The following is a 15359-nucleotide window of genomic DNA, read 5'->3' as shown; positions in this document are numbered from 1 at the left end:
TGGTGAGTAGGTGAACTGAGAGTTTTAGTATTTGATCCACTGCATACAGTCCCCTACAAGGACAAAATAGACCTATGCCCTCATCCGAAGTGGTTTCTCACATCCATATCAGTCACTTAGGCAAGGAAGTTGGCAAGCTGCTATGTCTCATGCTTAGGAGGAGGAAGAGATACTCTACCTATTGAATGTTAGGAGAGCATTAGCATTCTACTTGGACAGAACTAAATTGCTTAGGTTGTCCTCACAGCTGTTTGTGGCACTCACGGACAGGATGAAGGGTCTTCTAGTCTCATTTCAGAACCTTGTCATGGATTTCCTCCTGTATACATTTGTGTGATGTCCTGGCCAATGTAACTCTCCCAGATAGGGTGATGGCATGTTCAGTGAGATCTCACGTGGCCTCAGCCGTGTTTCTATACTGGACATTTGTAGTGCTGCAGCTTGGTCATCAGTACATACTTCTGTTTCTCATTACGCTATCTCCCAACAGTCTAAAGATGATGCCAGATTTGGACATGTCTTACAATAATTCAAGTAGACTCCAGTGCATCTCCAGATTGAACTGCTTGTCACCTGAAGTGGAATGGACACGTGTAATCACTCAAAGAAAACAGTTATTAACTTGTTCTGTAACTGTTCGAGACTTGTTGGACATGTCCATTCCATGACTCGGGGGTCAACAGGACAGCGGCTCCACCCTTTATACCATCATACAGCTAATGCACTGGACACCCATTCACCTGAAGTGGAATGGATGTGTGCAACACATTTTGAAGAACAGTCATTACGGAACAAGTTAGTAACTGTTTTTTCTTTCTCTGCCTGTACCTATCTTTGGAAAAGAGATCGCAAAAGAGGTGTATCTGTATTTTTCCTCAGGGGTGAACCTTCCAGCCATGTGAATAAGGTGTATGTGAATAGGTATAAAATAAGCTGTTTTTCTTTATTTCCAGGAAACCTTTCTTTCCTTCCTTCTGATATGCCTTTGAATTGTTGGGTTCTGCTCCCTTAAAGTCTGAGAGATACTGAAATGGAAACAGGAATTCCATGTGGGAGCCTGTGTGTTTCAGGCTATTAGAATGGTTTCATGAATAATAATAATAATAATAATTTAGCACTGGCCCTTTTTGGTGTGTTTCCATGGTTTATTACACAGTTTCAGAAGTTGAAGCCTCCAGGGGTTAAAGCTTCAGAGTCAAGGTTGATCAGGGAACATTTTTTTCCCCATAGACCATGTCTTGTAATAGTATATTGAAGAAACTCAGGCCTGAATTTGTGTTGGCTAGAGTACTAGCTAGACCAGGCGTCTCAAACATGCGCCCGCGGGGCTCTTGTGTATGGCCCGCCAAGCTCCCCATGCCCCCCGCCCCTCTGCCTACCTGTGGGATTGCCTCCTGATGCTGCGAGCCCCACGCTGCTCTCTGAAGCAGCCGGCAGCATGCCCCCTCGGGCCGGGGGGAGGGGGAAGGAGGCAGAGGGCTCCGGCATTGCCTCCTTCCAGGCACCGCCCTCTGCAGCTCCCATTGGCCGGGAACAGTGAACCGCGGCCAATGGGAGTTTCATAGGAGGTAGCTGGAGGAGCGGCAAGAGCAGCACAAGCAGTGAACCCTGAGCCCCTCCCCCAGGGGCTGTAGGGACACGGTTCCAGCTGCTTCCTGGAACGGAGCAGCGTAGAGCCGGGGGCCAAGGCAGGCAGGGAATCTGCCCTGGCCCCAGTGAGTGCCACTGCCACCCTGGAGCTGCTCTAGGTAAGCGGCACCAGGCTGGAGCTCACACCCTGAATCCCTCCTGCACCCCCAACTCCCTGCCCTGAGCCCCCTGCCACATCCCGTACCCCTCCTGCACCCCTACTCCCTGCCCTGAGCCACCTGCTGCACCCCAACCCCCTGCTGCACCCCTCTTGTATCCCACACACCAACTCCCTGTCCTGAGCACCCTGCACACCTCCTGCACCTCAACTCCCTGCCCTCAGCCCCCGCTGCACCCTTTCTGCACCCCCTGGGGGCAGCGTTGGGGTGGGGACTTCAGGGAAGGGATTGGAATGGGGCAGGGAAGGGGTGGGGCCTAATTGGAAGGGGTGGAGTGGGGGCGGGGCCACAGGCAGTGGCGGGGGTTTCAGTGATGCGGCCCTCAGGCCAATGCACTAGTCCTCATGCGGCCCTTGGGGTCATCTGAGTTTGAGACCCCTGAGCTAGACTCTTTACTGACAGTGTGATAATATCTAAAAGCTAACTGGCTGTTACTAAATAACTTAGTGATTGGGTGCTGTTTAGAATATATCTAAGAAAATGAAATAGCAGCATTTTAAAGTATCTCAGTTTAAGTTAAATAACCCATAGTTTTCAGTGTAATAGAAGGGCCCTCATTGTTATTGATGGCACAATAATGCATGCAGTTCTGCCGCCACTGACACTGATTCTGGAAAGAATTGTTTACCCATCCTTTAAACTGCAATTAAGAATGGTGGTCTGATGGCATAAAAAGAGGGAAATGATGAAAACCTGCATATCTCCAAAGAGTAAGGTGAACATTAAAACTTATATTTTTATTTTTTACCAGGTTCTCTGGTAATTGAAGATAAAGAAACCCCACCACACATGCCCAAGAGCCCTGTGATGGAACCAAATTTACAGCCACAAAGTGGCTTACCTTCAAACCAACTGTCTAAGTTCCCAACACAGATCAGTTTAGCTCAACTACGACTCCAGCACATGCAGCAGCAGGTCCTGGCTCAGAGGCAGCAGGCTCAACGCAGGGTAGGTCCAGTGGCTCTACCAAACCCAAGAATTCCAGGTCCCATGCAGCACACTCCTACTTCTCATCAGGTAAACTATCATTGTTCCAGAGAGAACACATGTCTGATTGTACTTGTTCTAACAGAATGATAACAGGGTGACTTCCAGTGACATTTCATTGGCGCAGCTTTCTTTAGCACATATAGTTATAAGGAAGCCCATATAGTATGTATTTACAGCATTTTTTCAAGATCTCAATGCCCGTATCTCAGGAACTTTCTGATAATCTCTAAGCATTGTAAAGAACTCTTATTCTTTGAGTGATGGTCCCTGTTGTATTCCGCTATGGATTACACATCTGCCTGGTGCCAGAGAATTTGAAAGCAGTGTCCATTGGTCTGCACATACACCCTGGCTCGCCTCGTGCCTCCAAGGGGATAAAGGATGGGGCGGACCAACTGCCTCTCCAGTTCCTTCTCACTGTTGCGTGGTCCGAACGGAACCTTTACGTTTCCACAGCTTCAGTTTAGTTTTACAAAATAAAAATCATCTAGTTTGTAAATAGTGTTAACAGTTCTAATAGTTTTTACTGTTTTAGCATTTAATTAGTCTAAAAACCCCGGGGCACCAGACTATGCCCAGGGCTCCAGGCTTTAAACTCTGCTTCCTGCCCGTGATCCTTCTCAGTCAGCGGCAGCCACCAGTGCTACCTGTACTGCCTTGGGGCAGCTCACTGCACCTCATCGCGGTGTATCGGCTGATCATTCCCCAGCCATACCCAAGAAGTACAGGAATTTTATCTCTGCAAATACGTCATGGAGAAGGCCAGAGAAGAAGGACCCAGACTGGGGAACTCCCTCCCATATATATAGGCCAGACTCAGCAAGGAGTGCACCTCCTGCCCCAAATCTGACTCTGCTTTGGGAGAATCTACCCTCATAGACCCCATGGCGGGATCTTTTCAGGAAGCTAGTAAGCACACTCATAACCATGAGACTGTCTTCCTCTAAGTCCACTTCAAAGAAGTCTGACTTGGCTGTAAACAAGCCCACTAGCTCGGCCCATGAGGACTTAAGATGTACTAAGTCCCAGTGGCACAACAAGAAAGCCCATAAGCATTGGGCTCCATTGGTAGCAGACTGTGTTCCATCAGTACTGTCATCCCTGGCATGTCCCAAAACCTGGGATCCATTGGCACCAACGAATTCTGATCACTGCCAACTTCAGATACCACCCTACTCACCACTTCCAATGGCCTGGACAAGCAGAACTCCTCTCACACTGGGGAGATATGAATCTGTTGCCACCTCACAGGACATTTTCGCTCTCCCAGATCTGGAATCCCCTCCTCCACCGGGCCCTTCCACTTCCAGGGAGATATTGCTTCTGGGAGAATCAACTGCTGGAAGGAGCTTATCACCCGTCCCATATGCAGAATACATCTCCCCTCCAACGGCATCAATGATACCGCCACTGGAACCAGAATCGGCCTTCTCCTTGGGAGATTCTGAACTCTCCGATGAACTGCTTTTCCCTGACTCTCCGTGTCCTCCACCAGCTAAAAGACCCATATTGGTTTGGTCCCAACCTCCACCTCATCTAACTCTGAGCTGCTGGTACCTCATACCATGGGGGCCCCCATGACCACCTATCTACCCCTCCGACTGGCCGTATTGGGGGGCCTTTGGACAGTATCCATTTGCAGAGTTGATCTGATTTGCTAAGGAGCCATCCCTTGCCTCCCGTCTAAGGAGACACTCCGATCTGCACCTGCATCCATCAGAGGAGAAGGAACATTATGCTCCAGATCCAGCAGTTCTGCCAGAACCAGCAAGACTGCCATTGCCATCCCTAGACAAAACAGTGACTTCTGTGTCCCCTTCCCCCACCCACCCACAGTGACTTTGGGCAATTCCAGGACTTTCTCCTCAGAGTTGTTGGAGAGCTTCAAATTCCTCTTGAGGAGATCCAAGACTCCAAACTCTTAAACATTCTGCACACTTTTGGGCCCAACAGAATAGCTCTCCCTGTTAAGGAAACCATACTGGTACACCCCTCTCCCAACGCACTGATGGTCCATGCTGCTTCTGAAAGGAGAACAACATCCCTGGTCTACTCCTGCTGGTCCAGGGCAAACGCCTGTATCTGTTGGGAAGAAAGCTCTCATCATTTATCCTCCAGGTCAAGATAGCCAGTTACCAGGCACTATTGGCTAAATACAATTTCCTGAACAATGCCAAGTTAGCAGAGTTTACTGACAGCCCTCCACAACAGGACAGAGCACATTTTCAAGCTCTGATAGATGAAGGCAAACTGATAGCCAGGACTGCACTCCAATTTACAGTCGATACCGCTGATGCTTCCTCTAGAGCAGGGGTGACCAACCTGAGCCTGAGAAGGAGCCAGAATTTACCAATGTACATTGGCAAAGAGACACAGTAATAAGTCAGCAGCTCCCAATCAGCTTCCCTCCTTCCATCCCTCTCCTCCCCCCCCGGCTCCCCGCACCTCCCCCCCCCACCGGCAGCCCCAACGATCAGCACCTCACGCCCCTCCCCCCCCATCCCTCACCTCCTGATCAGCTGTTTTGTGACATGCAGGAGGCTCGGGGGGGGAGGGAGAGGAGTGAGAGCATGACAGGCTCAGGGGAGGGTGCAGGAAGGGGTGGAGTGAGGGCAGGGCCTGTGGCAGAGCTAGAGGTTGAGCAGTGAGCACCCCCGGCACATTGGAAAGTTGGTGCCTTTAGTTCCAGCCCCGGAATCGCTGCCTATACAAGGAGGAGTATATTAACTTCTGAAGAGCCTCATGTGGCTCCGGAGCCACAGGTTGGCCACCCCTGCTCTAGAGCTATGGCTACTGCCTTTGTCATGCACAGGGAATCATGGTTCCTATGTGTCAGTTCCCTAGGGAGGTCCAGAATACTATTGAGGACCTCCCCTTCGATGAATCGCACCACTTTAATCAGAAGATGGACAAGTCTCTCCATACCCTAAAGGATTCCAGGGCTACCCTCCACTTGCTGAAGATATACGCACCTGACCTTAAGAAGAAGTTTCACTGCCCATTGGTTAAATCTAGACACATGGCTCAGCAGTTTTTCCTTCAGAAGGCCTATGAACCACCACGTAGGAGACAGAGGTTTCAAAAGTCCTGCTTCCCTACACTCTCTGCAACAACCTTGGCATCTCAGTCTCAGCCACTGCCTTAACGTTATTTTTGATGGGCACTCGAGAGCTATGAAACACACTTTTTCAACACCTGGAGTGTGATAACAGACAAATGGGTGCTAAATGTCATCCATTCTGGCTATCCAATTGAGTTTGCATCCCTACCTCCTCCAAAACCCTCACCACCCTTTAGGGGACCACTCTCACACGAATATTCTCAAAAGAGGCAACCTTGTTACCGCAGCAAGGAGCAATAGCACATGTCCCTCCTCAATACCAAGGAGGAAGGTTTTATTTGTCCTACTTCCTGATACCAAAAAGAAGGGCAGTTGGAAACCAATTCTCTACCTCCACCATCTCAACCACTTCATTTATAAACTCAGATTTTGCATGGTCACATTGGCAGCAATAGGTCCATCTTTAGAAAATGGCATATAGTTCACGGATCTCAATATGAAGGATGCCTACTTTCACATAGATATTCATCCTGCCCACAGACGCTTTCTCAGATTCATGGTGGATTCTAACCATTTTCAGTATAGAGCACTCCCATTCAGAATAGTGATCGTTCCCAGAGTCTTCATCAAGATATTCTCCATAATAGCAGCCCATGTCAGATGTTATGGTCTCATTGTATTCTCCTACCTCGATGACTGGCTCCTTGCTGCCAAGTCCTGCCAGGAAGCCTATGCATCAACTTCCCTGATGCTACACATCCTCTCCTCGCTGGGAATCAGTGTAAACACAGAAAAATCTGTTCTCATTCCCATGCAATCTCTGAACTTCATCAGGGCAACCTTAAATTCTATCACAACAAGAACATACCTGCTCAAGGACAGGTTACAGACCATGAACAAGTAATCCTTAAGTACCAGTCAAGACATATCTGTCTCTTGTAGGTGTACATGGCCATCTGACCTAGGTCCCCACCCTTCGCTAGACCACCTTTGTTGGCTTCAAACATGGCTGCAGTTGATATACTCCCCAAGCCGCCATTCCACAAACCTCATGGTGACAGTTCCAGCCCAAGGTAGTGTCTTCCCTGCTATGGTGGACAAATCCTCATCAGGTATGGTCATCCCCTTTCTCCCTTCCTCTGCGGACAGGACCATTATTACAGATGCATCCCTATTAGGTTGGGAGAGCCACATGAACAGTGACACAGGACAAGGTGCTTGGATATCTCAAGAGTCCAGAATGCATGTCAATATCCTGGAGTTGCAAGCAGTCTTGAAGGCATAAGTCTCCTTTGTTCCCTTCATCCGTATTCACTTTGTCCGTATGTAAAACAACGTTACGACTGTCTTCTATGTCAACAAACAGGGAGGAGCAAGACCAGTCTCCCTGGGCGCAGAAGTGGTCAGCCCTTGGAACTGGAGTATCGGCAATCAAATCACCCTATTGGAAGCCTACCTTCTGGGGAAGCAAAATTTACTTGCAGATTCCCTCAGCAGACATTTCATCATCCACCACAAGCAGGAGCTCCACCACTTGGTTCTGCACAATATTTTCCCTCTATGTGGAACCCCAACCAGGGATCTGTTCACCTCTGAAACAAACAGGAAATGCACTACATATTGCTTCCGAGGAGCCCTGGGTTGCTACTCCTAGGGTGACAATCTGCTTCTTCCCTGGTTGGCCCAGTACAGCTATATCTTCCCTCCGCTACCGTTCGTGCTACGAGTTCTGCGCAAAATCCAGGAGAAGAGTGGACGGGTCATCCTGATTGTCCGCTTCTGGCCCAGACCGTTCTGATTTCCCAACCTCCTACATATCATCCCAACCACCACTCGTCCTCCCAATGTTTCCCAAGCTCCTGACCCAGTGGCAGTGGCATTTTGATCCACATCCACCTCCCGTGAGTCCTCAGTATTTGGACGGGCATCATCCCTAGAATGTTCATGCCTCACAAGCGTATGAATCATCCTCTCTAATAGTAGACAGGAGTCTACTAGAAAATGCTACCTAGCTAAATGGAAGCACTTCTTTTCTTGAGTACACAAAAGAGGCATCCTCCCAGAGACTACTCTATCTTTGAAAACATCAGATGTTTGTCAGCTCCTTGCGAATTCATTTAGCAACGTTCAGCACATACCATCCACCTTCGCAGGGCTACTTGGTCCCATCTATTCAGAAACCTACTCCCCAGTGAGACCTAAACCTCGTTCTCTCTGTACTCATGAGGCTCCACTTTTGAGCCTTTAGCTACTTGCTCCATGTCCCTTCTTTCCATAAAGGTTGCTTTCCTTCTAGCCATCACCTCAGCAAGTAGGGTTGATGAACTTGGAGTGGTGATGACAGATCCTCCATACATACATTCCATAAGGATAAGGTTTATTTGTGTCTATACCCCAAATACCCCCTGAAGTAGCTTAGGAATTTAAGCTTAACCAATCCATTCAGTTACCTGTGATCTTCCCAAAACTGCATGCTTCCACAGAGGAATAAAGACTCCACTCCCTCAATGTTTGGTGAGCCTTGGATTTTTACCTACAGAGAACAAAACCAATCAATTATTCCCCAAGACTGTTTCTTTTTTCTATAGCAACAAACAGTCAGAGGGCATGTCCTCTCCACCCAGAGAATCTCCAAATAGATTTCTGGCTACATTCTACTCTCAGCTTTCTAACCTTGTTCCACCAGAGCATAAGCAGCAACCATGGCATCTCTTCAAGAGGGACCCTTCCTAAACATATATAAAGCAACCACATGGAGCTCGGTTCACACATTTGCAAGACAGCATGGACTGGTGCAGGACTCTTCTGCCGATACCTCCTTTGGGATGGTGGTACTCTGTTCAGCCCTACCGTCTACATCCTCAAACCCTCCTCCTGCTTAGGTACTGCTTGTCAATCACCTACAGTGGAATGCAATAGGCACCATCACTCCAAGAAGAGGAGGTGGTTACTTATCTAGCTGGAGGTTCTTTTGGATGCATGGTCCTTACCTGTATTCCACTATACGTCATCCTTCCCCCTCTGCTTCGGAACTTATCTGATTCGTGATAGAGAAGGAGCTGGAGAGGCGATTGGTCTGCCCCACCCTTCATCCCCTCGGTCAGAGGCACAAAGTGAGCCAGGGCGCATGTGCAGACCAATGGACACTGCTTTCAAATTCTCCAGCTCCAGGCACATGGTGTCCAGGCATAACCCACAGTGGAATACAGAAGAGCCACCAGTTAGAGGTAAGTAACGTCCTCTTTTCATATCATTACACAATTTTCCCCAGTGATTAGTTCGGGTAGAATAATTAATTGTAACCTGTTATATTTTACTCTTAATTGTCAAGGTGCATCAATGCTGAGATCTGATTTCATCTTGCATTTGAGTGAATGATTCAGTACTATATTTGTCATGTATTTTAAAAGTTAAAATGGGAGGTTGAGGAAAGGTTTTTTCTGGAGTGTTTGGTGTCAGTCCTCAGACAGCTAACTGAGGGGATTGTCTGTCTCTTCCAGCAGCCACCTCCACGCTTGATTAACTTTCAGAATCACAATCCCAACTCTAATGGATCAATTCTTCCTGCTCAACAAATGAGGGGTCCCCAGAATCAGAATGTACCAAGACTAACAATAAAGCCCAACCCATTGCAGATGGCGTTCTTGGCACAGCAAGCTATTAAACAGGTAAACTTTTTCCACTCACCCACCCAAAAATAAAAATTGAATACTATGTATATTCATTTTATTACTTACATTCCTTACTTTTCCAGGGTAGATTTACAGTGAATAGATTACTGTCTAGTCCAGTGATTCTCAACCCATTTACCATTGTGGGCTGCATATGCAGCTCTCTCTATTATGTGGGCCGCATCTACACAATATGTAGAGTCTCTGGGCCATACAGCTGTGTGTTGATTGGGCTGCAAGTGGCCCGCAAGTTGAGAACCACTGGTCTAGTCCATGACAAGATACCTGATGATTTTGAAATGAGTTAATTGTCAAGTCCAGTCCATTCCAACTACTTTGACTAATGGAAGAGTTAGACTTTGTCTACACAACATGTTACTTCGGTATAACTTATGTCATCGGGGTGTAAATAAACCATACCTCTGAGCGATATAAGTTGTACTGACATAAGCACTGGTGTAGACAGTACTATCTCTCTCGTTGGTATAGCCACCGCCACGCAGAGGCAGGCGTTACTAAGCCAATGGGAGAGTTCTCTCCCGTCGGCTTAGGGCAGCAGTGGGCAACCTGTGGCCTGTAGGGTAATCCACCGGTGGGCCGCGAGACAGTTAGTTTGTTTACATTGATTGTCTGCAGGCACGGCTGCCCGCAGCTCCCAGTGTGTGTGGTTCGCCGTTTCGTGGGCCACAGGGATGTGCTGGCCGCTGCTTCCTGCAGCTCCCATTTGGCTGGGAACAACTAACTGCGGCCATTGGGGGCTGCGGGCAGCTGTGTCTGCGGACGATCAATGTAAACAAACTGTCTCGTGGCCCGACAGCAGATTACCCTGATGGGTCGCAGGTTGCCCACCACTGGCTTAGAGCATCTTCACCACAAGCAGTACAGCAGCGCAGCTGCATCAGTGCAGCTGTGCCGTAGTAAGTGCTGTAGTGTAGATGTCGCTTGAGTGAATTATGGTTTAAATGTTTGCTTTAATTTATTGCTATGTTTATTTTGTATCTATCACTGACTTCTGGGCGGCCTTCAAAACTTAACACAAACACACATTCTGTTCACAGCAGTCCATGAACAAATAGAGTAGAAAACCACGCCCTCTAATTTCCCTCCTGGGTACTGCACCAGTAAACAGGCAAAAGCCTGATTAAAAAGCTGGAGCTGCCACTAGGCTCTGGAGCTACCTGGACTCTTACAGATGAAGAGAGGAAAGAAATTCCACAGTTGTGGACCTTCTGCTGCAAGTGATCAATCCCCAGCTGATCAGCAGTTATGTGGGGATAAGAGGGACTACTTCAGATACTTTCTAGCTGCTCAGTGAGGCAAATACCAATGAACCAACGACGATTTAAGGTTTGTTGTACGCTTAAAAAGAGCAGAGTATCTTGCCACCATAGGAAGGAATGAAACACTGGTCTGTGACCTAAGAAATGGAATAATAGTGCCATGGCTATCACAGTCACGTGAGTTGAATCAAAGAGAAGATCAATTGCTTTACAAGTCCTTTTAAATCATTTTTTAAAAAAAACCCATCCCAACTTCGTTCCACTGTCCACTTAAATAACTATACCTAGTTTACAGTACTAAAAATACAGGAACAGCTTTTCACATTCAGCCCATTGTCGATAGTGCATTTATTCCACTAAAACTATTCTGTTCTCTGCAGGAAATAAATTACATTTTAAGATTTTTAAAAATCTCATACATTTGTCCTACCTTTTATTTCTCTTTTTTTCCATTTCTAGTGAGTCACGATTTTAGACTACAAAGCAAATATGAATTTCAGTTCTAATTTCAACTCATTTTGCTTTTGTGTTGCCGCTTGCTTGGTTCAAACATATTAGGGTCAGATTATGTAATAGTTGTCTTCTACCATGCAAAAGAACAATGATGAATTCTGGTTGTGTTTTGTTTTGTTTTTTGTTTTTGTTTTAGTGGCAGATAAGCAGTGGACAAGCTTCAGCTGCCCCGTCAACTGCAAGCAGCACCACATCCACCCCTTCCAGTCCCACTGTTACTAGTGCTGCAGGGTATGATGGGAAGACATTTGGTCCACCCATGATAGATCTGAGTTCTCCAGTGGGTAGTTCTTATACCCTACCTTCTCTTCCTGATGTAAGAGTAACACAAGCAATGGTTTACAGCTTTTATTTTAAAGTGAATTTACTGTTTTGCAAATGGTGATCAATGGAAAGGTCTTTGACACTGAAATTCTTTACCTACCTACCAAACTGGTACAATATAGAAAGCAACAGTTCAGGTTTTCCTTCATGCTCCTACACTGTTCTGGAGACACTGCCTTTCAGGGATTTAGGACTGGCAGGAAGAGTAAGAATGAAGAATGCAATTTTACTCTTCTTATGTAGACACCTACTAGCCTTCATCTGTCATCTTCTTCAGTTGCTGCTAATGAAAAATGAGTTTCCTCAGCTTTGGTCATCAATACCCATGACATGTAATAGTACATGCTATAAATCTAGGGTCTCAGTACTATATTACTGAGGTTTCTGTAAAATTGAAAATCTGTCCCATGTAGATATTAATGTACAGTGCTAGGCTGAAGTAATTTTTCTTCATCAGCGCATTCAGTATTTTTTTTCCTATGGGTAGGAATGGGGGTTAGGAGCTCATCTCCCACAATTTTTGTGTGGTAGGAGGGGAAGAAGTGTCATAATCTTGCTGTATTTTATCTAATAGACTTTGAACTGGAATACAGCAAGAGTCTCTTTGGATTACTACATCTTTATCAGAGGGCCAAATAGAGATTTTGAGCTGTAAGCGATCTACTTCATTGTGTCAAAAATAAGAAAAGTGCACTTAAACAGCTCTCAACAGTTTATGAATAACTGAAATTTCATGATTTATAGTAGTAATTTGCTATTCATCCCTGTTTCTTCCTCCTGTCTCCTTGTCCTTGTGAGTTGCTCTCAAATCTTGGATAATCTTTTTATCTTTTATTTTTTTAATTGAAAACATTGGCAGAGACATTGTGATACCACAATGTAATGAACTGGATACCCCATCATTTAAAATTGTTTTAAGATACTTAGTTAACACACACAAAATATATCACACTGCAATCATAAACATATAATTGGAATCCGTGACAAGTACTTTACCATTGTTCTGCATGCGTGTTTCACTTGTGTATCACTGACTACATGCTATTAGATACCTCACTATATTAGTAATGTTTAAGAACAATATAATGTACTTTTCTGAACACTTCACAGTAGTCACAGGATCACACTAATGTACAGTAAGTGTCAAAGGTCAGTGCAGCTGCTACAGATGAATTTGCAAGGTGCAGCTTGCCATGTGAATGCCTTAGAAAAGTATGATCCTAAAGTGATTTGTATTTTCTAGCCACGCTTATTTAGAGTATTAGTGTTTCAAAGGCCATTTCTCTAATCCTGCAGCATGTGTGACAATTTCAGTGGGCTGGGATGATAAATTGAGACTGGTTTTCCTCTAAAACAGGTATCTCATTGTTCTGACCTCATGTGTCATGGCTGAAAAGACATAACCAATTAGCTGACACTTTCTACTTTTCTACTGAATGTGCATGTCCTCTGGCCAGGATGTACTCCGCACATGTGGAACATGTTGGGTTGCTTATTGGGTGATTCTTTGAATTGTATATATTTGCATGTTGCTCATTTATTTCATTTAAATAAAAAAGAACATGTTGAAAGAGGGTGTGGAAGTGCAAACTAAGATAAAGTCTGATAAGGTGGCTATATTGATCATGTTATTTTTGTCTTAACAATAACCTCCTTTCTTTCATCTTTTAGATTGAGTGTACGGGAAACATTACACTGGATAACATTGTAAGGAAAGATGGTATTGTGGAGCAGAGCCAGCCAAAACCCGCTTCAAACAGAACCGTCCAGTCACCAAATTCATCAGTGCCATCTCCAGGTCTCTTGGGTATGGTGATTAACCTGATTTAAATGGTGTAGTGGGGAATCTAGCACTTTACTCCCTGATCTCAGAGTTCCCATTTATCAACGTAATGTATTATAATCTAGCGTATTACACCATACTCACAAGTTCAAGGCAAGGGAGAAGGCTGGCATTGATCAAATGGGAGATGAGGGCCTGACTAAGAGTTTTAGCATTGGGGTCAGAGATAAAAAGATCATATCTAGTCTGACCTCCTGTATATCACCAGCCACCATGATCACTCAACCCTCACACACTAAACCCAACAACTGAAATTATACCAAAGTCTTACAGCCCACAAGCAACGACACTATTAAGTGCCACAAGGAGAGAATAGGAGGGACCGAAGTACATCAGTACCCCAAGCCCCCCATAATGACAGGGAACAGATATACCCAGATAATTTTTGTCAGTGACCTCTACCCATACACTGCAGAGGAAGGCAAACTCCTCACCCTTCCACAATCACTGCCAATTTGATTGAGAAAAAAATTCCCTCTCAACCCCACATATGGAGATCAGTTAGACCCTGAGTATGTGAGCCACAAGATTTAGATAGCTGTGATGTGAAGCTCTAGACAGAATGGAGTCAAAGTTGATAACCAAGTTACAAGCCTGAGTGATAGGTATAATGGTGATGAAGTCTGCTGTGACAGAGAGAGTTAAGAAGCATGGAGGGCTTATAAGGGAAGACAAAATTTGGTTTTGGCTAAGTTTTGCTTTTGTTGATGGCAAGGGAACCAGAAAAGTCAGAGCAGTGAACTAATGAAGAATTGGGTGGAGAGAGAGAGATTTCGTAGTCAGCTGTATAGGGAAAATAGTTGCAGCATACAAATAGATGAGGTTACATAGGGAAAAGATGTAGAGAGGGAAAATAAAAGTGGGCCATTAGTGGCCTGGAAACTAATGGAGGGAAAAAGAAGGTAGTTCAGCCATTGAAAGGCTGAATGAATGACCACAGAGGTAGGAAAATTAAGACAGTACGGAATTGTGAAAACAACGGGAAGGCAACATTTTAAGAAGATGGAGTATGATCAGCTATTTGAGATGGCTGAAAGGTTGAGGAAGATGAGGATGGAGTTGAAACACCAAGGTTTGACCATGAAGAGGTAATTAAAGACAATTTAAGTTAAAGCAATTACAGTAGAGTGCGGAAACTGGAAACCTGTGTTGTGGTGGTGGGGAGGGTTAAGATCCAAGTCAGGGAGAGGGACATGAGGTGGTAGTTGTACAAGGTAGGGTCTAGGATGAGGAATATCCTAGTGTTATGTTGTGCGGTAAAGGTACCTAATGGGACTGTGAGGTTAAGGAGAAACGTGAGGAAATTGCAGGAGGGGAGAATAAGTTTGTAATGGAAGAAGTTCTTGCCTCTGGGACTTTCTTTGGGGTGCTCATGAGTGGAGGAAGAGGAAATTGGGGTTAGTGGAATGGATTTTACTGAGAGAGGCAGGTGAAGGAGTCCAGTATGATGGAGAGAATTGAGTTGAGCCACTGATAGCTGAGTCCTACAGCAGAGTGGTCTAGGTATGCTGAAGTCATGGATGTTGGATTGGAGGTCAGAGGTATAAGAGCAGAGGACAGATGGAAGATGCTGAAGAAGATGAGGTTGTGGTTAGAGAGGGAACTCTGCTATTGTGAGATCAGATGGAGACGTGTTTAGTTGTGGGTTAAAAGAACACAAATACATTGCAGAAGCTGTGAACATCACAAAATGTCAGACTTTCTGCAGTTACTCCTTTCCTAGTTCCAGTAGCTAAAGTTATTTTAGCACTTTATAAATTCCTGTATTACAGCTATGTATTTGCTTGTTGTGAAGCATATCTTTCCAATGAACATACCTATAGCAGTGAAATCATTCTTTTTTCCACTTAGCGGGTGGTGATTTTTCCA

The 15359-nt window shown here is 45.5% G+C and overlaps 1 protein-coding gene across 2 annotated transcripts in view; it reads left to right on the top strand.

Annotated features, from left to right (window-relative positions):
• Positions 1-15359, top strand: part of TRIM24 (tripartite motif containing 24) — a 138014-nt gene that overhangs the window by 98786 nt on the left and 23869 nt on the right. Inside the window, exons 9-12 of one of the 2 annotated variants that reach the window (XM_034779081.1) lie at positions 2560-2825; positions 9363-9527; positions 11460-11639; positions 13319-13454. In XM_034779081.1, the coding sequence (XP_034634972.1) occupies positions 2560-2825; positions 9363-9527; positions 11460-11639; positions 13319-13454 (747 nt within the window). Of the gene's footprint in view, positions 1-2559; positions 2826-9359; positions 9528-11459; positions 11640-13318; positions 13455-15359 lie in introns of both variants that reach the window. The other variant, XM_034779075.1, reaches the window with a different exon arrangement.

Source organism: Trachemys scripta, chromosome 1 (assembly GCF_013100865.1).
Source record: "Trachemys scripta elegans isolate TJP31775 chromosome 1, CAS_Tse_1.0, whole genome shotgun sequence".
NCBI lineage: Eukaryota > Metazoa > Chordata > Testudines > Emydidae > Trachemys > Trachemys scripta.
This window is presented reverse-complemented; position numbering and strand designations above follow the sequence as displayed.